At 41.5% G+C, this 23120-nt stretch overlaps 1 protein-coding gene across 2 annotated transcripts in view; it reads left to right on the forward strand.

Moving 5' to 3' along the window:
• The window catches only part of LOC126365897 (serine/threonine-protein kinase Genghis Khan), a 323790-nt gene that overhangs the window by 101276 nt on the left and 199394 nt on the right, over positions 1-23120 (forward strand). For both annotated transcript variants that reach the window (XM_050008618.1, XM_050008619.1), the window contains exons 4-5: positions 7579-7850; positions 10982-11281. In XM_050008618.1, the coding sequence (XP_049864575.1) occupies positions 7579-7850; positions 10982-11281 (572 nt within the window). The remainder of the gene's footprint in view (positions 1-7578; positions 7851-10981; positions 11282-23120) is intronic.

Here is a 23120-nt window from a genome sequence, read left to right on the forward strand (position 1 = left end):
AGCAAAATTTCAGGTGTGATTGCAAATTTCTAAGTGACACCATGGTTTCTTCTTCAGTTACTGATACATTTTAAGGAGTTGTTGCTGCTTGCCATTTTATGTGATAGCTCACTAGAAAAGTGGATGAGTCGACTGGAGGACAGGGGCTGTAACATCACCAATGGGGAAGTAACTTAAACAGTTGCACAGCATATTACCACGATCCCAAATGCAAGGTTGCACCCAAGGAGGTCAGAATATAGGGAAACCCCCTTACATTGAAAAACTGAAGCCTGTTTCTGCCATACTGGCAATCTTGGTGAAGTGTTTGTAATGCAATGCTGCTCTCCAATCTCACTTATAACGGTAATAAAATGTTGGCTGTTTAGCTGTGATGCACACCATGCTCAATGATTGAGAATTGATGTTCAAAAATTAAGTTTTCAAGTATCTGATGATGAGTATTCATCCATGAAATGATAATTAAATCAAGACCCTAAGCTGTCGACAGGCATTGATATACATCAATGGGGACAGTTGAAAATGTGTGTCTCGACCGGGACTCAAACTCGGGATCTCTTGCTTACATGGCAGATGCTCATCTGAACCACTGAGGGCACAGAGGATAGTGCGACTGCAGGGATTTATCTCTTGCATGCTCCCTGTGAGACCCACATTCCCAACTTAATGTCCACACACTACATTCATAGTGCCCCTACCCATTACACTCATTACTCGTGGCAGACAATTTTACCGAGTCCCGTAAGAATTCGGGCAATGAATTTGCATCCAGCACAGAAGAAGAAAGTCAATGGCTGGTTAGGCTTAACTATATGAAAATGGTATCTGTTCTTTCGCACTTGTCCGAAAGAACAGATACCATCTTCATATGTGAAAGTATATTGTTCAATTACATACTCAGATCTGTCATTCAGTTCAGTGCATTAGCTGTAAGAAGATAGGTTTAATACAGTGCTTTAACAGAAAAAACAGACTTCTAAGACTCACCAAGATGGCCAACAGGCTTCAACTGATACATAAATAATACCATCTCCCTCTATATTCTAACCTCCTTTGCTGCACCAATGGGGGTCCAAAACTAGGACAGCCATACTGGGTAACAGCATCTTTCCCAGATGTTCATGCCTGGATCTTGAGCTTCTGAGGAGGCTTCCTCCACTGCGTTGTATTGGGTCTGCAAGTTGTTGTTAGAACAGGGACTTTACATGTCAACTTCCGCTGAAATGGTATTACAGCTCACCCTAGCCTGTAGATGCCTGCGATTTTCTAAGAAGCTACTGTATAGTTTGGTTACCAAACAGCTCCATAGTAAAAATCACCACGGGAAAATGATAAGTAGCTGCCCCATAAAGATATAATGCAGCTGTGCTTGAGAACTTTCAGCTAATAATAATGTAGGGCAGTGCTGCATCATTACTTTCGGACTGTGCACGGCAGCAGGCTGTGGCTCATAAAGCCTCAAGTTCCACTGCCTTGTGTGCCAGTCATCGCAAGAAGATAAATTATGCATACACGTTGTATTTAATTTTGTAGGTAAATCTCTGAGTGAGATTACGATATCAGCATTAAAAAAGGGACTCCAAAGACTTTGCCCATCAGGATTTTATCAGTGCCATTGAACATGGTGTCTTGAAACTCCCCATTGAGACTGCTGGACTGGGAGAGATGAACCACGGACATTGCCATGAGTGTGGTGGCGCGCGTGCCTCAATGATACAAATAGCTGTACAACACCAGATGGGTATCTGTTGCGCAGCCAGACAAGCATGTGGTTCCTGAAGAGAGGCTTTTCAGTAGTTGCAGGGCAAAAAAGTCTGGCCTTCTAACATCAATCAAATCGGCCTTGCTGTACTGGTATTGTGAAAGCAAGGGGAAACTAGAGCCGTAATTTTTCCTGAGGGCATGCAGTTCTACTGTATGGTTAAATGATGGTGTCCTCATGGATACAATATTCCGGAGGTAAAATAATCCCCCATTTACATCTCTGAGCAGGGACTTCTCAGGAGGATGTCATCGTCAGGAGAAAAAAAATCTGGCATTCTACAGATTGGAGCTGGAATCTTAGATTGCTTAATCGGGCAGGTAGGTCAGAAAATTTAAAATGGGAAATGGATAGGTTGAAGTTAGACATAGTGGGAATTAGTGGAGTTCTGTGGCAGGAGGAACAGGACTTCTGGTGAGGTGAATAAAGGGTTCTAAATACATAATCAAATAGGGGTAGTGCAGGGATGGTTTAAATACTGTATAAGAAAATAGCAATGCAGGTAAACTACAACGAACAGCACAGTGAATGCATTATTGTGGCCAAGATAGACACAAAACTCACACCAACCACAATAGTACAAGTTTACCTACCAACTAGCTCCATAGATGTAGAGACAGAGGAAATGTATGATGAGATAGAAGAAATTATTCAGATAGTTAAAAGGGATGAAAATATAATTGTGATGGGGGACTGGAAATTGATAGTAGGAAGAGGAGAGAAGGAAAAATAGTAGGTGAATATGGACTTAGGGAAAGGAATGAGGAGGAAGCTGCCTGGTAGAATTTTGCACAGTGCATAATTTAATCATCGCTAACACTTGGTTTAAGAATCATAAAAGAAGGTTGTATACATGGAAGATACCTGGTGACACCAGGAGTTTGAGATTGATTATTTAATGGTAAGACAGAGATCTCAGAACCAGATTTTAAATTGTAAGTCATTTCCAGGAGCAGATGTGGACTGTGACCACAATTTGTTGGTTATTAAAACTGAAGAAATTGCAACAAGAAAGGAAATTAAGGAGATGAGACATGAATAACTTGAAAGAACGAGAGGTTATAGAGAGTTCCAGAGATGGTTGAGTAGAACAAGGGAAAAGAACACAGTAGAAATTGAATGGGCAGCTGTAAGTGACGAAATAGTGAAGGCAGCAGAGGATCAAATAGGTAAAAAGACAAGGCCCAGTAGAAATCCTTGGATAACACAAGAGATATTGAATTTAACTGATGAAAGGAGAAAATATAAAAATGCATCAAATGAAGCAGGTGAAACATAATACAAACGTTTAAAAAATGAGATTGACAGGAAGTGCAAAATGGCCAAACAGTAACTGCTAGAGGACATTAGGGGAAAGATAGGTACTACCTACAGAAAAATTAAAGAAGCCTTTGGGGAAAAGAGAGACAGTTGTATCAATATCAAGAGCTCAGATGGGAAATCAGTACTAAAAAAATAAGGTGAAATGAATAAAAGGTCTGTACAAGAAATATAAACTAGAAGGCAAGATTATAGAAAGGGAACTGGATGCAGATGAAGATGAGATACGAGATACAATACTGTGAGAAGCGTTTGAGAGAGACGATAAAAATCTAAGTTGAAACAAGGTTCCAGGAGTAGGCGACATTTCATCAGAACTACTGATAGCTTTGGGAGAGCCAACCATGACAAAACTTTTCCATCCCATGTGCAAGATGTATGAGACAGGCAAAATACCCTCAGACTTTAAGAGGAATGTAATAATTTCAATTCCAAAGAAACCAGTTTCTGACATGTGTGAAAATCGCTGAACCATCAGTTCAATAATTCACGGTTGCAAAATACTAACATAGAAGAATGGAAAAAACTCAAGGGAGATCAATTTAGATTCTGGAGAAATGTAGGAACTAAAAAGCTCTGCCTGGACAGACCATGAAGGCCCAACAGTAGTGACCGGTTGCTGTGTCATCCTCAGCCCACAGGTGTCACTGGATGCGGATATGGAGGAGCATGTGGTCAGCACACTGCTCTCCTGGCCATTTTGTCAGTTTATGGGGCCAAAGCCACTACTTATCAATCAATTAGCTCCTCAATTTGCCTCACAAGGATTGAGTGCTCCCCTCTTGCCAACAGCACTTGGCAGACCAGATAGTCACCCGTCCAAGTACTAGCCCAGCCTGACAGCACTTAACTTTGGTGATTTCATGGGAACCAGTGTTACCACTGTGGCAAGGCCATTAGTGAAATGTAAGAACACACAATGCAATACTGACCCTCCTGTGTATCTCAGGAGATAGGTTAGGGGGAGGCAAACCTATGTTTATAGCATTTGTAGACTTAGAGAAAGCTTTTGGAAATGTTGACTGGAATACTCACTTTGAAATTCTGAATATATCAAGAGTGGAGTATAGGTAGCGAAAGACTGTTTACAACTTATACAGAAACCAGAGAGCAGTTATAACAGTTGAGCAGTGTGAATGGGAAGCAGTGATTGAGGAGAAAATGAAACAGGGTTATAGCTTGTTGACGTTGTTATTCAGTCTCTACATTGAACAAGCAGTATAGGAATGCAGAGAAAAATCTGAAATAGAAGTTAAAGTTCAGGGAAAAGAAATAAAAACTTTGAGGTTTGCCAGTGACATTGCAATTCTTTCAGAGACAGCAAATGACTTGGAAGTGCATTTGAACAGGATGGGCATTGTCTTGAAAAAAGAGAACATTAGATGCTCATCAACAAAAGCAAAACAAGGATAATGGAATGGAGCCAGATTAAATTAGGTGATGCTAAGGGAACTAGGTTAGGAAACATGGCACTTAAAGTAGTAGGTGAGTTTTGCTGTTTTGGCAGCAAAATACTGATGATGTCCAAAGTAGACAGGATATAAAATGTAGACTGGCAATGGCAAGGAAAACATTTCTGAAGAAGAGAGATTAGTTAACGTTAAATGTAGATTTAAGCGTTAGGAAGTCTATTCTGAAAGTATTTTTCTGGAGTGTAACTGTGTACAGAAGTGAAACATGGATGGTAAAAAGTTTAGACAAGAAGAGAACAAAAGCTTTGGAATGTGGTGCTGCAGAAGAATATTAAAGATTAGATGGGTCACTCATGTATAATGAGGAGGTACTGATAGAATTGGTGAGACAAGAAATTATTGGCACAACTAGTCCGCCCCCAGTAGCTGAGGGATCAGCGCGACAGAATGTCAATCCTAAGAGCCCGGGTTCGATTCCCAGCTGGGTCGTAGATTTTCTCCGCTCAGGGACTGGGTGTTGTGTTGTCATCATCATCATCATTTCATCCCCATTGACACGCAAGTCGCCGAAGTGGCGTCAAATTGAAAGACTTGCACCTGGGGAACGGTCAACCCGACAGGAGGCCCTCGTCACACGACTCATCATCATTGGCACAACTTGACCAAAAGAAGGGATGTTTTGATAGCATACATTCTGAGACATCAAGGGATCATAAATGTAGTACTGGAAGGAAGTTTGGTGGGTAAAAATTGTAGAGGAAGACCAAGAGATAAGTACAGCAAGCAGATTCAGAAGGATGTAGGTTGGGTAGTTTTTTGGAGATAAGAAGCTCTCATGGGATAGAGTAGTGTGGAGAGCTGCATCAAACCAATCTTAGGACAGAAAACAACAACGCAACAATAACAACAACAGCAGCAGCAGCAGCAGCAGCAGCAGCAGCAACAACAACAACAACTAGTGTGCCCTCACACAAGTGAAGCATCACCTCTGACGAAAGAAAAGTTTTCAATTTCTGAAGAGAAGACACAGAAATAGTAATTTTACCTGCTGACAGGGGAAACACCATTGTTCTTTAACTTGCAGCATCTTACTTTGGCAAGCTGAAGAATTTATCACAGGACTCAGCATGTCATCATCCCTAGAAGCATCCAACGGATGAAGTAGAGCAGAAGACAAATACAGTCACTTTCCTGAACAACTGAAAAATAACTTCAGAGTATAATTACTAGTTACACCATAACTCTTTGGCCTGCCTAAGATACATACGGAAGGGGTTCCATTTTGCCCCATTGTGAACAATACAGTAGTCCCAACATATTACCTACCAAAAGTGATGGTGCTGCTATGCGTAGTCCTTTGTCTACCATAGTAGCTAACCTTTTTATGAAGACTTCAAAGACTAAGGCTTCAGTTAGTGTTTTTGAAACCTAAATGTTTTTGGACAACACCTTTGTGTTATGGCTTTGCTTCTTTTATTTCTGGAACACCTTAACTCCTTCCATCCGAACATTTGCTTCACCATGGAAATGGAGAAAAATGGAGAACTCCCATTTTTAGGTGTCTTGGTGTGTTCCAGAAACCAACTCTCACTGACCTTGGTGTGTTCCAGAAACCAACTCTCACTGACCTGTATCTACAAGCCATGAGCTGCCATCGCCTGCCCCAGTGCAGTGGTGTATTAAGGACTCTCGTTCATAAGTCTAGAATCAGCTCAGATCCAGAGAGCTTATCAGCAGAGCTTAACCATCTGTGCTATGTTTTTGTCCAGAAAAAGTACACTGATAAGCAGTTTCGATATGCGTTTCGACAAGCATGCACTAAACGTCAAGAACAGCCAGAAGAAATGGAGAACTACATGAGGATGCTTTTTTTACCTTGTATTGGTAGTGTGTCGACAGACTATTCAAGAAACCTTGAATGAAGTGTGTCTTCTGTCCTCCAGTGTGAGTGCAAACAATCAAGGATTCTGTTAAAGAAACCTAGATGTAAGGAAACTAGGGATTATGAAATCCTAACTAAGCCAGTGTGGAATTCATGCATTGGCCATATGTGTCACTCTGTTAAAGATAGATGTGATAAATATAGTCATCACACCAGATTAGGTCATCCAGAAAAGTCTGCTGTTGCTGAATACTGTCTTGACATGGGACATGGCACGGGTGCGTTATTCTGCGTCCAACGAAGGCTGTGTTGGCTGCAAGCTTGTTTCCTGACAGTGTTTTTGTTGTGCCTATGTGCAACTAAGCATCTCTGCTATATAGTGAGTAGCAACTATCCTTTTAAAATATTGTTTCGTTTCTTCCTGGATTTTCTGTGTTGGGAAACAAATATGTAGACAAGAAGAATAAAGATGTAGTGTGTTAATAATATTTGTTTTATATAAACAAATTCAAGAGTTTTCACACAAAAAATTCTGAGGTATTATTTTTCAGCGCACTTCCATATTTTTCATTAGGAATGCTCAGTACGGGTCTTCAGTGATTATTCTTATTGGATGTGCTATTTTTTCTTCTTATGTCTTGGTAGGTCTCAGTACTTCATTCACTTCCAGAACATTCTGAATGTTGGCCTGTGTATTTACTACTTGATGTTGCACTTTAAACATCAGTTGTTCTTCTGGTAAGAGAAATATTGACATTGTCAAACATATTTAATGCCTCAGAATAGAACATTCTCTAGATGCTTATTGGATCTTTATCTCCTTCTACAACTTTTGTAATACTGTCCAAATAGAACACTTCAATGGGACAGTAAACTCTAATTTTCTCCTGTTTTTACACATTGTAGTGTGCAAAGTATGTCTTGTAAGTCTTGAAGTACACCCTCCCTCTAAAAAATTAAACTGTCTATTACCATTGTGACTCAAACTACTATCAGGTTTGGGACTGGAGGCTGAGGTATTCTTTGAGAACTTTAGTTACAGCCTCAGAGTCGTGGCCATATCTTTACTGTTCTGGGTTATTTCGTTTTCCTGTAATGGTGCTTTATATCTGACAAACCAGCTGACTGTTAATTTATATAACTTCATACATGTTTGAAAACTTGGTACCATAAATTATAAATATGTTACTCCTTGATTTCAGTTAAACCTGTCGCAACAAATTTGAAGGCATTGCGCCTTTCACGTGATGATTTTGAGATTATTAAAGTAATTGGAAGAGGAGCCTTTGGAGAAGTTTGTGTTGTAAAAATGAAGGGTTCAGAGAAAGTGTTTGCAATGAAGATTTTGAATAAATGGGAGATGTTGAAAAGGGCAGAAACAGCCTGCTTCAAAGAAGAAAGGGATGTTCTGGTGTTTGGAGATAGAAGATGGATCACGAATCTTCATTATGCATTTCAAGATGAATCAAATTTAGTAAGTAGTTCTTTTTTTCTAAATATAACAAACCATAAAATGTTGTATTTTATGCATCTAAATTAATTGCAGAAAAGTAAATGGTAAGATTTTCATTGTAAACATTTTTGAATTACCAGTAGCTAACTGTCTTGTGCTGTATTTATAAACATAAACCACGTACATATTAAGCCACAATTATTTGGTAAGAATACTAATTCTGTTTCCTCTCCACATCTCCCCCTGTATATGAAATAAACTAATATCACTACTTGCCTGCTATCAGATTCTTCAGATGTAATTTTGACAGTACTTGCAAAACTTGTATCTCCAAAGTTTAAAAGTGATTGTAAATAACAGAAACAAGAGTTTCCCATTAAGTTACACCACTTCTTAACATTCAACCATTTCTTTCTGTGCATGCCATTCAAAAAGCTGTAGGGATAAATAAAAATCGAAAGTCTATGTTGGCAGAGTGCATTGATCTAAAAGAACATTAAGTCAAAATAAATGTTTTTCCTACTTCTTTAGCTTGTCCTCTTATGTTTACCCCTCTTTAGTACCTCTTCTCACCATTTTTAATTTTGTCTTTGTAAAATTTATGGCGGGGTATGGAAATCTTTGGTTTTAATCAGAAACTAGGAGAATATTAAACCCATCATTTTGAGAGAGGGTAAAATTAAGAATGTCATCTTGATGCACCCTCTGCTAATTTTCACAATGAAACTTTTTTTCTAGTGTAGCTAGATGGTTCACAGTGGTTTCATGCCAGACTACAGATCCAAAGGTCTGGGATTTGATCTCTGATCTGTAGGTTACAACAAGTCCGTAAGCCCGTGGCTCTACTTAATGATTATTTCTTCAGCCTCTTCCACTCTGCCTCTCTCCCTCATCTTGCCCTACACCCTCCCACTCTCCTCTCTTTTTCTTCCACTTTCCCTTCCACCCACTTCCCACCTCCCTTACAGCAATTTCCCACTCTCCCTTCCACCCACTTCCTACCTTCCCTTCCTCCCACTGTCCACCCTCCCTTCCACTGTCCCCCCTCCCTTCCTTCCACTTCCCACACTGCCTTTCGTCCCACTTCCTGGCCTCCCTTCATCCCACTGCCAAACTTCCCTTTGTCCCACTGCCTACCCTTCCTTCCTACCACACCCCACCCATCCTTCCTCCCACTACCCTCCATCCCTTCTTCCCACTACCCTCCATCCCTTCCTCCCACTACCCTCCATCCCTTCCTCCCACTACCCTCCATCCCTTCCTCCCAATACCCTCCATCCCTTCCCCCCACTACCCTCCATCCCTTCCCCCCACTACCCTCCATCCCTTCCTCCCACTGACCACCCACCCTTCCTTCCACTTCCCACACTGCCTTCGTCCTACTGCTTACCCTCCCTTTGCCCCACTGCCTGGCCTCCCTTCTTCCCACTGCCTGCCCTCCCTTCTTCCCACTGCCTGCCCTCCCTTCTTCCCACTGCCTGCCCTCCCTTCTTCCCACTGCCTGCCCTCCCTTCTTCCCAGTGCCTGCCCTCCCTTCTTCCCACTGCCTGCCCTCCCTTCTTCCCACTGCCTGCCCTCCCTTCTTCCCACTGCCTGCCCTCCCTTCTTCCCACTGCCTGCCCTCCCTTCTTCCCACTGCCTGCCCTCCCTTCTTCCCACTGCCTGCCCTCCCTTCTTCCCACTGCCTGCCCTCCCTTCTTCCCACTGCCCGCCCTCCCTTCTTCCCACTGCCCGCCCTCCCTTCTTCCCACTGCCCGCCCTCCCTTCTTCCCACTGCCCGCCCTCCCTTCTTCCCACTGCCCGCCCTCCCTTCTTCCCACTGCCCGCCCTCCCTTCTTCCCACTGCCCGCCCTCCCTTCTTCCCACTGCCCGCCCTCCCTTCTTCCCACTGCCCGCCCTCCCTTCTTCCCACTGCCCGCCCTCCCTTCTTCCCACTGCCCGCCCTCCCTTCTTCCCACTGCCCGCCCTCCCTTCTTCCCACTGCCCGCCCTCCCTTCTTCCCACTGCCCGCCCTCCCTTCTTCCCACTGCCCGCCCTCCCTTCTTCCCACTGCCTACCTCCCTTCTTCCCGCTGCCCACCCTCCCTTTCTCCCGCTGCCCACCCTACCTTTCTCCCGCTGCCCACCCTGTCTTTCTCCTACTTCCCAACCTCTCTTCCTCCCACTCCCCACAGTCCCTCCATTCCTCTCCCTACCCTCCCCTCCCACCCCCTGCTTTCCCTTTCTCCCACTCCCCAATTTTTCTTTCTCCTGCTTCCCACACTACCTTCCTCCCACTTCCCACCCTCACTTTCTGCCACTCCAACCCATACACCTGTCATCTCCCCCCTCCTATCCTCTTTTCTTCCTTTATTCTATCCCATTCTCCCACAGTCCTACACCCTCTCCTTCACTCTCTCTTCATTCTGCCCCCTTCCTTCCCCTCATAGCTCCCTTTCGTTTCCTTCCAACCCCCTGTCAGTCAGTCAATTCTCCCCTCCCCACCTCTCCACCCCTCTCTGATATTTACCCTCCTCCCTCCCTGTTTTAGTGCTTTAAGCAACTTGTTCTTTATTTATGTGCCTAATTTGTTTTTTTATACACCCTTTCTGAAAGAACAGACACCATGCATTCATATACTTGGTTTGCCTAGCTGGGCCATGGATACACTTTCTTCAGTGCATATTCACAAATACTTCAGACATCCTGTGAGAATCTCAAGAGTAGTGAACATGGAGGAAATGGACAAGGACTGCAGATAGGTGGCGCTCGATGGGAATGTGGATCGACCATGAAATGTGCTGCGATAGTCCATGCAGTTGTGATAAGCCTGTGTTCCAGATGGTGCAGCGGTTAATAAGCAGGAGGTCCCGAGTTCAAATCCCAGTCTGGCACACATTAACACTCATCGCAGCTAATTCTGCGTAATGTCTTGATGCAGCTGACAGCAGTGATCTCCTCCCTTTACTTTAATTTACACATAGTTTTTACTTCGGTTTGTTAACCGTCGTTAGAAGTGCTTTGGTGTTTCAAAATATTTAATGATTGATTATAATGTTTCCCATTTGCATTATTAACAACCTCCACTTCAGTAAAATAAGAATTTTTGTTTATTACAATTAACTTGTCTGTTATTATAAACATGTTGCTAATTATTTTACAATCTGGTTTCAGTACTTAGTAATGGATTATTACTGTGGTGGTGACCTGCTCACATTACTTAGTAAATTTGAGGACCGTTTGCCTGAAGACATGGCTAAGTTTTATATTGCAGAAATGGTTCTTGCCATTGGATCTATTCATGATCTAAGATATGTTCATCGAGATATAAAACCAGATAATGTTTTACTTGATGCTAATGGACACATTAGGTTAGCTGATTTTGGATCATGCTTAAAATTGTTTGAGGATGGAACAGTACAAAGCAATGTTGCTGTTGGAACTCCTGATTATATTTCACCAGAAATTCTTCGGGTAAGTTGGAATTTCTATAAAATTTTAATTACTTGTGAATATAAAGGCCTCAGTAGTCTTTTTCCATCTATAAAAAAATTATCATTGTGCTTCACAATATCTGTCACTGTTTGCCATGTTGTGGATGGAATAATAGGAGGTTGGTTCTGATTACGATACTCTTTGGCATATACTGCATGACACTGTTATACAGACGAAGGTAGGAAAGATTCAGTGGTGGTGATCCGAATAATTGAGGTATGTGAAAGAAAGATGTTTTATCATCATGAATAATGAGAACAAAGAGGTGCACATGTTATTAATTTTGTCTGTGTAAGTCTGAAAGAATTATTGGATTTCACTTCTCTGAATGAACCATCATTCCACTGTACTTGTTAATCAGTTGAGCTTTTGATGGAGTCTGAAAAGTATTAAAAGAGAGTAGGGCGGAAATTACATTGCAATGCTAGTCATTAAAATGGCAACATCAGGAAGAATAGCGAATAATTAAATTGTAACAGTTGTTCATGTACAGTATAGTAAGTGGGATACATCATTACATTTGTAGATTGAAATTTAATACACACAGCTGCCACCTCATGTGGTGACAGTGGCTCTAACCTGGCTGGCAATCATGGTAAACTAAGCTTAGATAATAATTATGGATATGTAATTCCATGCTGCTTCAGCTCTGTGCCAGAGTTCATCAATCATAGCAGCTGATGAATAGTGACACGGTAGTGTCTCAGCTACCCATAGCCTTATATTCTCAGTGAATGAGAGATTTAGAGAATTTTCCAGCCAGGGCAACAGCTGAACACATTCTTTGTCTAGGCAGGTCAGGACAATTCTGGCAGAATGTTGTCTTACATTTTATTGTTGAAATCTAATGTCAAAGAGACCTTGTATATAGGACACAACCACAGGCCTTAACATACCATAGGAGATTGTATTATGTACTCGTGGCATCTATACCATCGTGCAAAATGCTGGCCTGTATAATAATGATGAATGCAGTGTGGCAATTTTGAGTCTCCTTGGTGCCCCCACACATGATGGTGTATGCAGAACCACAACCCATCTAAAAAGACAACGTGTTGACCTCTGGTGTCCAGTGTTGCTGCTGGGTGCACTACCTTCTCTCTACTGCCACGTCAAGGGAGGCTGCAGTGACGGTCTCTGTGTTGTGACAGTCCATGGTGCTTCAGACGTCATTTCATTATCCATGTGGAAACATATATTTCTACAAAGAAACAAATTTTGAGGCATAAGGTACAATCCCTGGCTGTACAATCCTGCATGACTATGGAACAGTATATCTGTCCTCTTGTGTAGCTAGCCACTGCACTCAAATTCGGGAGATTACAATTCAGACCCGCATCCGGCCATGTTGATTTAGGTTTTTTCGATGATTTTCCTAAATCACTTCAGGCAAATGCTGGGATGGTTCCTTTGAAAGGGAACAGCTATTTCCTTCCCCATCCTTCCCTGAAATGGGACTGATGACCTCGCTGTTTGGTCCCCCCCCCCCCCCCCCAAAAAAAAAAAAAAAAAAAAAAAAAAAAAAAAAAAAAAAAAAAAAAAAAAAAAAAAAAAATCAACCAAACAACCAACCAACCTCTCGGTTGCTAGCCATGTGGGACCATTGAGATTCTCATGGCACTGATTATGACCCTCTGTAACCCATCTGTTCGATATATGCATAACAGTTGTGGGATGATGATGAACACAAGCATCTGTATTGCATAACGATAACCCACTATCTTGATAAACCATGATCCAGCCACTGTCATGTTCTGATATGTATTGGTACACATTTCTGAAGCATAAAACAGTCTTATCGCAGTTTGAATGAGAAACTTTGCTACATAATCTTTCCTTATGTACAAGGTGTAGATGGCATTCCTCTTACCTAGTTTGTCATATTGTTCTAAAATACTAAATATTTCCGTAACCAAGCATGCAGCACACTTCCTGGCAGTTTGACAACTGTTAAAAGCTGCCTTCATTGTGTTGTAGTTTTAATGGCCAGCCATATTTATATGAATGAACTTCATTTTGAAGTAGAAGGGGAATTGGAACAATGGGCAAACAAATAGAAATTATTTTATTTGTCAGAGACATGCTGACATTGCAATAAACAACTTTCTTTAAGCAGATGCTGCAAACAGGAACAGGCAGAAAAGAAAACAAGCAATGCACTGAAAGAACATGATATAAGTATATGTTGTAATCAGGCACAGCAGATTTATTTTATTCCATGAACTAGAAAAATAATAAATAAAATAAAATAAAATAAAACTTGGGTGTAGTATTGTTGATGCAAAAGGACTGAAGAGGTTAAAATAACTGAGGTAGATGACAGTTTATATGTATTTTCTGAAAACTTTATGTGAGCCAAAAGGCTTGCCCCAAAATATGGAGCAGAGGGAATGAGAAACATGTTCAGATGTATTGTCTGCCAAGAGTGAGTAGTTATATTATGTGTTTGAAGAAAGGAATGGCAGTCAAGGATGTGAAATGAAGCAGCAAAAGAATCATTGCAAAGAATAGCCTAATAACTGGTATATACAAATCCTTTCAGAATAAAAAGAGGGAATAAATAGAAGAAAAAGTCAATGAAAAGACAAATTCTCTCTCTCTCTCTCTCTCTCTCTCTCTCTCTCTCTCTCTCTCTCTCTCTCTCTCTCTCTCACACACACACACACACACACACACACACACACACACATAAAATGAAAAGAAGAAAGCGGAGGAAGAAAGGAAAGATGAAACAAATTAGTATAATTTAAGAAATATTGAATAACATCAACATCTTCATACATACTCTACAAGCTACCATATGGTGTGTGGCAGAGGCTATCATGCACCACCAGTAGTCATTTTCAAACCATTTCAACTCACAAATGGAGCTAGAGTACTGTCTATACACCTTCATACAATCCCTAATATCACTTTTTTGTCTTTGTGATTCTTACGATAAATTATGTTGGCAGCAGTAGAATTGTTCTGCAGCCAGATACAACTGCCTGTTCTTCAAATTTTTTCAATAGTGTTTTGTGAAAAGAACGGTGTCTTCCCTCTAGGGATTCCCATTTGAGTTCATGAAGCATATTCACATGTTTATTGATTCTACTGGTAACCAAACGAGCAGCGTGCCACTGAATTGCTTCAATGTCTTTCTTTAAACCAATCTAGGTATCCCGGTGACTTAAGCAGTACTGAAGAATGGGTTGCTTAAGTGTTCTGTGAGTAGTCTACTTTGTAGGTGAGCTACGCTCTCCTAAAACTCTCCCAATGAACCATAGTCGACCACTCACCTTCCCTATTACCATCCTTAAATGCTTGATCAATTTCATATTGCTACGTAGTGTTATGCCTAGGTATTTAATCAATGTGACTGTGTTAAGTAGCACACCATTAATATTGTATTTGAGCATTCCAGGACAGTTTTTCCTACTTATCTGCATTAATTTACATTTTTATGGATTTAGGGTACCCTGCCAACCATCACACCAACAGGAAATTCTCTCCAGGTCCTGAGATATCACTCAGTGACAATACTTCCTCACACACTACAGCATCTTCAACAATCATTGCCACTTGCACTATCTGCATATCACTTGTATATACTCAGTTGGTCATAACATTGCTCGTGAATTGAAGGACGTTTAAAAGCCTATTCTGGACACAATTTTAATCTTAGAAAGTATCATTAGAGTATACACTCCATTGTGGTGTGAAAGATTCAGTATAGATCTGTCAAGATATACCCTTATGAGAAAGCCTTTGTAGTTTATATGACTGCTCTCTTATCTGTTTTTAAGTGTAACTTTTCATAGTAAAATTGTTCTGCCTGAAACTTGGCTGTGTGTGTCCCAAAAACAGGCCTTGAACATCCCATACACACACACACACACACACACACACACTCACTCACTCACTCACTCACTCATCATCTCATACGCATGTTCATGATCTGAGTACTGCTGCAAACTTTTTTTCTTGGGCCCTGGTTGGAGATACGAGTTGAATCACAGAATGGTATTAAAAATATTAGTGTTACCATAGAAAAAAATCTGAAGACAGACATGAAATTATGTTGACACAATGTTTACTTTAAATTGCCAAAGAATGAGATTTTGGGAAGGCAATAAAAAGGGGAAAAATTACATATAATTTTGAAACAGAAACTGAAAGGGCTAAAAAAGAGACTACAACTTCTGAAGACAAGGATGCCAAGAGTAAGAATGAAAGTGATAGAAAAATTAAGTATATTATCTGATCATGGTGAAAGGAGATAAAAAGAAATAAATACTAGGACATAAAGACAAATATGATAATGAAAATTTACTGGAAGACAAACAAAGGAAATGTAAAAGATACCAGAAGAAGACAGTAAATAAACACGTATACACGGAGAAAATGTCACGGGACAGGCATAAATAATCTATGAAACAGGAAAACCGGAGTTTGGCTGCTTAGTTGCCAAACTCTGAAATAAGAACAAATGGAATTTGTCCGACACCCTCCCTCCCTTTTTACACACACACACACACACACACACACACACACACACACACACACACACCAATTAAAAATATGATTGAATCTCTGCCCTATGTACTTTTCAAAACAATTTTTTCTTTGGGTAAAAGAAGTAGTTACAGATACAGGGACTGAAGGCACGGGAAGGTAATTCAAAAACTGTTGAGTAGGGGGTATACAAAATGGTTTGCAGAACTAAAGTTGAATTAAAATTTTGAGGTGAACCCATAAATAAATTTGTTGTAGCCTTCTTAGAATAACATAATTCAGAGTTTTCAGACTCATTGAGGGACATAATATGGAATTATTTTAGTTTCAGATGTGGTATTTAAGTTAATAGTTTGTACCAGAAACTGCTCTATCTAAAATTAATACCAAGAAAAATTTAATAAACTATGTCTTAAAAAGCAAACACTTTTTCAAAATATATTTTAGGTAAATGGCAACATTAACTTCAATTAATATCCTTTCCATTCTATTTCTCCACTTTCACCTGTTGTGTTATTGTCATGTTTGCTGCCTTGCAACATTTCCTTACTTTCATTAGTTTCGTCTTTTTCTTGTCAATACCTGTTTTCCTATACTTTTTTCTCTCTGATTATTTTTTTTTTTTAAAGTATGTCTTATTTTACCATTGACTTTTGCTTGCATCGCACAGTTTCTTTCCAACTTCTTTCTGATATGTTTGGCTTCTGAGTTGCTACAGTTTTTTATTGATACTTTAGAATATGAAAGTTGACTTTGCACTGCTTAAAATTTCATTGACCTCAGTTTCTACACATATTTTCATTTCTCTACTTATACCTTAGTCTCTAACCTTTTTTCATGACTTTAGTAACTCACAAGATACTAAGAATTTCAGAAGCTAGAGGTTCAGTGTGTATTTTATTTAATGGTTCTATTAGTTCTGCTGTTGTGGTTTTCAGCAGTTGAAAATGTGTGTTCCTGTTCTGCCTTACTTATTGTTATTCTTCACAAGTTTATGTCCTCATGCTCTGTATTGCACTACAATGAAGGCGTGCCCTCTAATGCACAAAACAAGGAGGAGGGGGGGGGGGGAGGCTATCTTATTCTAAGATTACATTATTCTTTCATTCTGCACAAGTAACTGCTTCATGCTCGTATTTATGTACTCTACCTCTGAATCTACTCACATACTTACAAGTCACCATATGGTGCATGGCAGAGAGTACTATGTAACAGTACAAGTAATTTCCTTTTCTGGTCTACCTGCAAATGGAGAAATGGAGGGGGGGGGGGGGGGGGGAGGGGGCAGAGGAGGACATGATTGCCTGTATGCCTCCTTACCTTATGAGCCCTACTTTCTCTTATCTTTCTTTGCAGTCCTTATGTGAAATGTATTTTGGTGGTAGTTGAATTCTTCAGTAGGCAGTTGCAAATGGTGGTGCTATAAATTTCCTCAATAGTGATTCATGAAAAGATCATCATCTCTCTTCCAGGATTCCCATTTGAGTTTGCAATGCGTGTCTGTAATACTTGCATGTTGATCAAACCTACGAATAACAAAGCTAGCAGAATACCTCTGAGTTTCTTCAATGTTCTCCTTTAACCTGACCCAATGGGAATCTCAAACAAGACAAGTACACAAGGATGGGTCGCACCAGTGTTCTATATGCATTCTCCTTTATAGATAAGCTTCTCCTTCGTAAAATTCCCCCATTAAACCAGACTCTACCATTCACCTTTTGCACTACCGGTACCCTACTTAGGCGCACATTCCAGCAGAATAGCACTAACACGAGGGCTGGTAGAAATCCTTGGGTAACAGAAGAAATATTGAATTTAATCGATGAAAGGAGAAAATATAAAAATGCAGTAAATGAAGTAGGCAAAAAGGAATACAAACATCTCAAAAATGAGATCGACAGGAAGTGCAAAATGGCTAAGCGGGCATGGCTAGAGGACAAATGTAAGGATGTAGAGGCTTATCTCACTAGGGGTAAGATAGATACAGCCTACAGAAAAATTAAAGAGACCTTTGGAGAAAAAAAGCCACTTGTATGAATATCAAGAGCTCAGATGGAAACCCAGTTCTAAGCAAAGATGGGAAATCAGAAAGATGGAAGGAGTATATAGAGGGTCTATACAGGGGTGATGTACTTGAGGACAATATTATGGAAATGGAAGAGGATATAGATGAAGATGAAATGGGAGATACGATACTGCATGAAGAGTTTGACAGAGCACTGAAAGACCTGAGTCGAAACAAAGCCCCAGGAGTAGACAACATCCCATTAGAACTAATGACGGCCTTGGGAGAGCCAGTCCTGACAAAACTCTACCATATGGTGAGCAAGATGTACGAGACAGGCGAAATACCCTCAGACTTCAAGAAGAACATAATAATTCCAATCCCAAAGAAAGCAGGTGTTGACAGATGTGAAAATTACCGAACTATCAGTTTAATAAGCCACAGCTGCAAAATACTAACACGAATTATTTACAGACAAATGGAAAAACTAGTAGAAGCCGACCTCGAGGAAGATCAGTTTGGATTCCGTAGAAATGTTTTTAACACGTGAGGCAATACTGACCTTACGACTTATCTTAGAAGAAAGATTAAGGAAAGGCAAACCTACGTTTCTAGCAATTGTAGACTTGGAGAAAGCTTTTGACAATGTTGACTGGAATACTCTTGTTTCAAATTCTAAAGGTGGCAGGGGTAAAATACAGGGAGCGAAAGGCTATTTACAATTTGTACAGAAACCAGATGGCAGTTATACGAGTCGAGGGGCATGAAAGGGAAGCAGTGGTTGGGAAGGGAGTGAGACAGGATTGTAGCCTCTCCCCGATGTTATTCAATCTGTATATTGAGCAAGCAGTAAAGGAAACAAAAGTAAAATTTGGAGGAGGTATTAAAATCCAGGGAGAAGAAATAAAAACTTTGAGGTTCGCCGATGACATTGTAATTCTGTCAGAGGCTGCAAAGGACTTGGAAGAGCAGTTGAACGGAATGGACAGTGTCTTGAAAGGAGGATATAAGATAAACGAGTATAATGGAATGTAGTCGAATTAAATCGGGTGATGCTGAGGGTATTAGATTAGGAAATGAGACACTTAAGGTAGTAAAGGAGTTTTGCTATTTGGGGAGCAAAATAACTGATGATGGTCGACGTAGAGAGGATATAAAATGCAGACTGGCAATGGCAAGGAAAGCGTTTCTGAAGAAGAGAAATTTGTTAACATTGAGTATATCTTTAAGTGTCAGGAAGTCGTTTCTGAAAGTATTTGTATGGAGTGTAGCCATGTATGGAAGTGAAACATGGACAATAAATAGTTTGGACAAGAAGAGAATAGAAGCTTTCGAAATGTGGTGCTACAGAAGAATGTTGAAGATTAGGTGGGTAGATCACATACCTAATGAGGAAGTATTGAATAGGATTGGGGAGAAGAGAAGTTTGTGGCACAACTTGACTAGAAGAAGGGATCGGTTGGTAGGACATGTCCTGAAGCATCAAGGGATCACAAATGTAGCATTGGAGGGCAGCGTGGAGGGTAAAAAACATAGAGGGAGACCAATGTCTAAGTCATCCAGTATCCATCAACAGTCACTCAGTGACAACACTTTCTGATATATGACAGCATAATCAGTAAACAGTCATAGATTCCTTCTCACCCCTGTTCCTCAGACTATTTAGAGGGGGTGTTCAATATATAATGCAACACATTTTTTTGTTGGCCAGTTTCGGATGAAGAAATGCTAAATTTGCTTTGGAGAATTGTAGAGTATTCTTGCTTCAGCCCTTATAATTTCATGAAGTTCCATTGGGTGATGGCACTATATGTGGCCTCCAAAATGGTGTCTATAGTAGAGCTGCATTCCAAGCAGAGAGATGTCATTGAGTTTCTTTTGGTGGAAAACCAGAATATCACATGTATTAATAAGTGCATGCAGAATGCCTATGCAGATATGGTAGTGAACAAAAGCATGGTGAGTCACAAAACTTCATTGGACTGGTCTTCCCCATCCACCCTATATCCCAGATCTCGCACCTTCAAACTTAGCCCCCCGCCTAAATTCAACCACACTGCCCTGGTTAAAGATCTCCTCTCATTCACCTGGAACCTCAACTGGAAATATCACTTCACTACCCAAACACAGCCCCCAGATACTAGACCCAGTGTTGAACCTTGTCTAGAACAGTTCCAACTGCCTTCTCAAAGGGATCCTCCTCCCCTCCCCCAAAACCATTTCTTGCAGACATTTCAGGAATTTCTCACATCCAGTGTTGCCTCCCAGTCCTTCTTGAAGAACATCCCGACAACCTCCAACATCACCCCAGCTGAATCCAGTGCCATTAAGGAGCTGCAAACAGACCGCTCTATTGTCATCCTCCTGGCGGATAAAGGCTCCACAACTGTGGTACTTGACCGTTAACTCTCCGACACCTCAACCTACAAAGCTGTTACCCAGGATCCCATTCCCTCCATCCAGACTGAGCTGCAGAAAATCCTAAAAATCCAAGGTCCCTCACAAGGCCTCACAACAGCTTTCATAGACTTACTCACTCCACCTGAGCCACGTACCCCTACCTTCTACCCAAAATCCACAAAGAGAACCATCCTGGCCGTCCCATTATAGCAGGCTTCAAAGCCCCAACAGAATGTATCTCAGCTCTGGTAGACCAACACTTCCAACCTATCACCCGCAGACTCCCATCCTACATCAAAGACACAAACCACTTCCTAGAACGCCTCAAATCCATTCCCACTTCTCTCCCACCTGAAACCTTTCTTGTTACCATAGATGCTACATCCCTTTACACAAACATCCCACATACCCATGGTCTCTCTGCCCTTGAGCACTACCTCTCCAAATGCCCACTCGAAGATCTTCCAAAAACCTCGTTCCTTATCACACTTACCAACTTCATCCTCACCCATAATTACTTCACTTTTGAAGGCCAGACCTACAAACAACCGAGCGAGGTGGCGCAGTGGTTAGCACACTGGACTCGCATTCGAGAGGACGACGGTTCAATCCTGTCTCCAGCCATCCTGATTTAGGTTTTCCGAGATTTCCCTAAATCGTTTCAGGCAAATGCTGGGATGGTTCCTTTGAAAGGGCACGGCCGATTTCCTTCCCAATCCTTCCCTAACCCGAGCTTGCGCTCCGTCTCTAATGACCTCGTTGTCGACGGGACGTTAAACACTAACCACCACCACCACCACCTACAAACAAATCAGGGGAGTGGCTATGGGAACCAGGATGGCTCCGTCCTATGCCAACCTCTTCATGGACCGCATGGAGGAGGCTTTCCTGAAGACCCAACAGCTGCTTCCTCTGGCCTGGTATAGGTTTATAGATGACATCTTTGTGGTCTGGACTCATGGTGAAGAAACACTCCTTAATTTCCTCCATAACTTCAACTCCTTTTCGAATCTGAATTTCCCCTGGTCCTTCTCCAAAATCCAAGCCACCTTCCTGGATGTTGACCTTCATCTTGTTGAAGTTCACATCCACACCTCTGTCCATATCAAACCCACAGACAAACAACAGTACCTTCACTTTGATAGTTGCAATCCATTCCACATCAAACACTCCCTTCCCTACAGCCAAGGTATTCGTGGCAAACGTATCTGCTCCAGTGAAGAATCCCTCAACAATTACACCAATAACCTGACCAGTGCTTTCCTCTCCCGCAACTATCCTGCAGACCTTGTCCACAAAGAGATCTCCCGAGCAATACATTCCTCCCCATCCAACAACAATTTTCCTACCCCCAGACCACACAGAAGCATCCCCCGTGTCACCCAATATTATCCTGGCCTCGAATAATCAACAAATTACTCTGCCAGGGATATGACTTTCTCAAGTCAACCTCTGAAATGAGATCATCCCTTGACAAAATTCTCCCTACACCACCGAAAGTTGCCTTTCGTCGCCCCCCCCCCCCCCCCCCCCCTAATCTCCGTAACATCCTTGTTAAACCCTACAATTTTCCCAGACTGCCTTCTCTACCCAGTGGTTCCTACCCCTGTAACCGACCCCGCTGCAAAACATGCCCCATGCATCCCCCCACAACCACCTACTCCAGCCCAGCTACTGGTAAAACATACACAATTCAAGGCAGGGCCACGTGTGAAACTACACATGTCATTTATCAGCTCACATCCCTGCACTGCACAGTATTTTACATCGGTATGACGACAACTAAACTGGCTGAGCGCATGAACGCACACAGACGAACTGTCCGCCTGGGAGATGTCCAATACCCAGTAGCGGAGCATGCCCTCCAGCATAATTCTAGGGACCTAGGAACTTGCTACACCGTATGTGCCATTTGACTTCTCCCACCCAACACCAGTCCCTCTGAACTGCGGAGATGGGAACTTGCATTCCAACACATCCTTTAATCCCGCCATCCCCTTGGACTGAACCTATGTTAAACAACCTCACTCCCATTTACTCTTCAGCCTTCTCCTCTTTCCCTTTCCTCTTTAGCCATTCATGCTACATAGTTGTGTTTATCTTTATACTATATACCTCTTTACTTCTGTATGCATCCTCTTTGGTTTGAATCTGGCACAGTACTTACAGTAGAATATCTTTGGCTTCCCTCTGACAACCATGCCTCCATCCTTGCTACCCTCCCCGTTTTCCTTTCCCTGTTGCTTCATAACCTGGGTTGTGAGTAACTAAATCCACTTTCCCTCCTTCCCTTTCTTTCCCCTCTCTCCTCCCTGATGAAGGAACATTTATTCCGAAAGCTAGGAACGTATATTTTCGGTTGTTTTTTGTGTATCTATCGGCTGTACTGAGCTGAGGTAAGTACTGGCCAGCCCCTCTATCTCTTTGTTAGTATTTGTTTCACATTTTTATATGAGATTTTCCATTAATCATTTAGATCATCTTCAAACTTCTGTCAGTTTGGCCCAATGAAGTATGCGTGGGAAGCAGTACTTGGTTATTGATGCAGTAAGATGTTGGTTGCAGTGTTGACCAGTATAGTGATACCACGTAGCCACATAGGCTCTTCCAACAAGGTGGCATAGGGCTGTTGCATGGAATAGAGATTATGTTGAAAACTAGGGTTATGTAGCCAAAAAAATGAGGAATAATATGGTGTATTAGAACCCTGAATAAAACCATCCTGCTTTAAGGGGGGGAAAATGAAAAAGTGTTGCATTACTTATTGAGTGTCCCTTGTATGTACATAGAGAACAAGAGAGGTCCTGTCTCTTAGGGAGCACTCTTGCCATTACTCTTGTATCTGATGAACACTCGTCATTGAGGACAACATATTGGTTTCTGTTACTTAAGAGGTCTTCAAAACTCTCTTACATCTGG

Source organism: Schistocerca gregaria, chromosome 4 (genome assembly GCF_023897955.1).
Source record: "Schistocerca gregaria isolate iqSchGreg1 chromosome 4, iqSchGreg1.2, whole genome shotgun sequence".
NCBI lineage: Eukaryota > Metazoa > Arthropoda > Insecta > Orthoptera > Acrididae > Schistocerca > Schistocerca gregaria.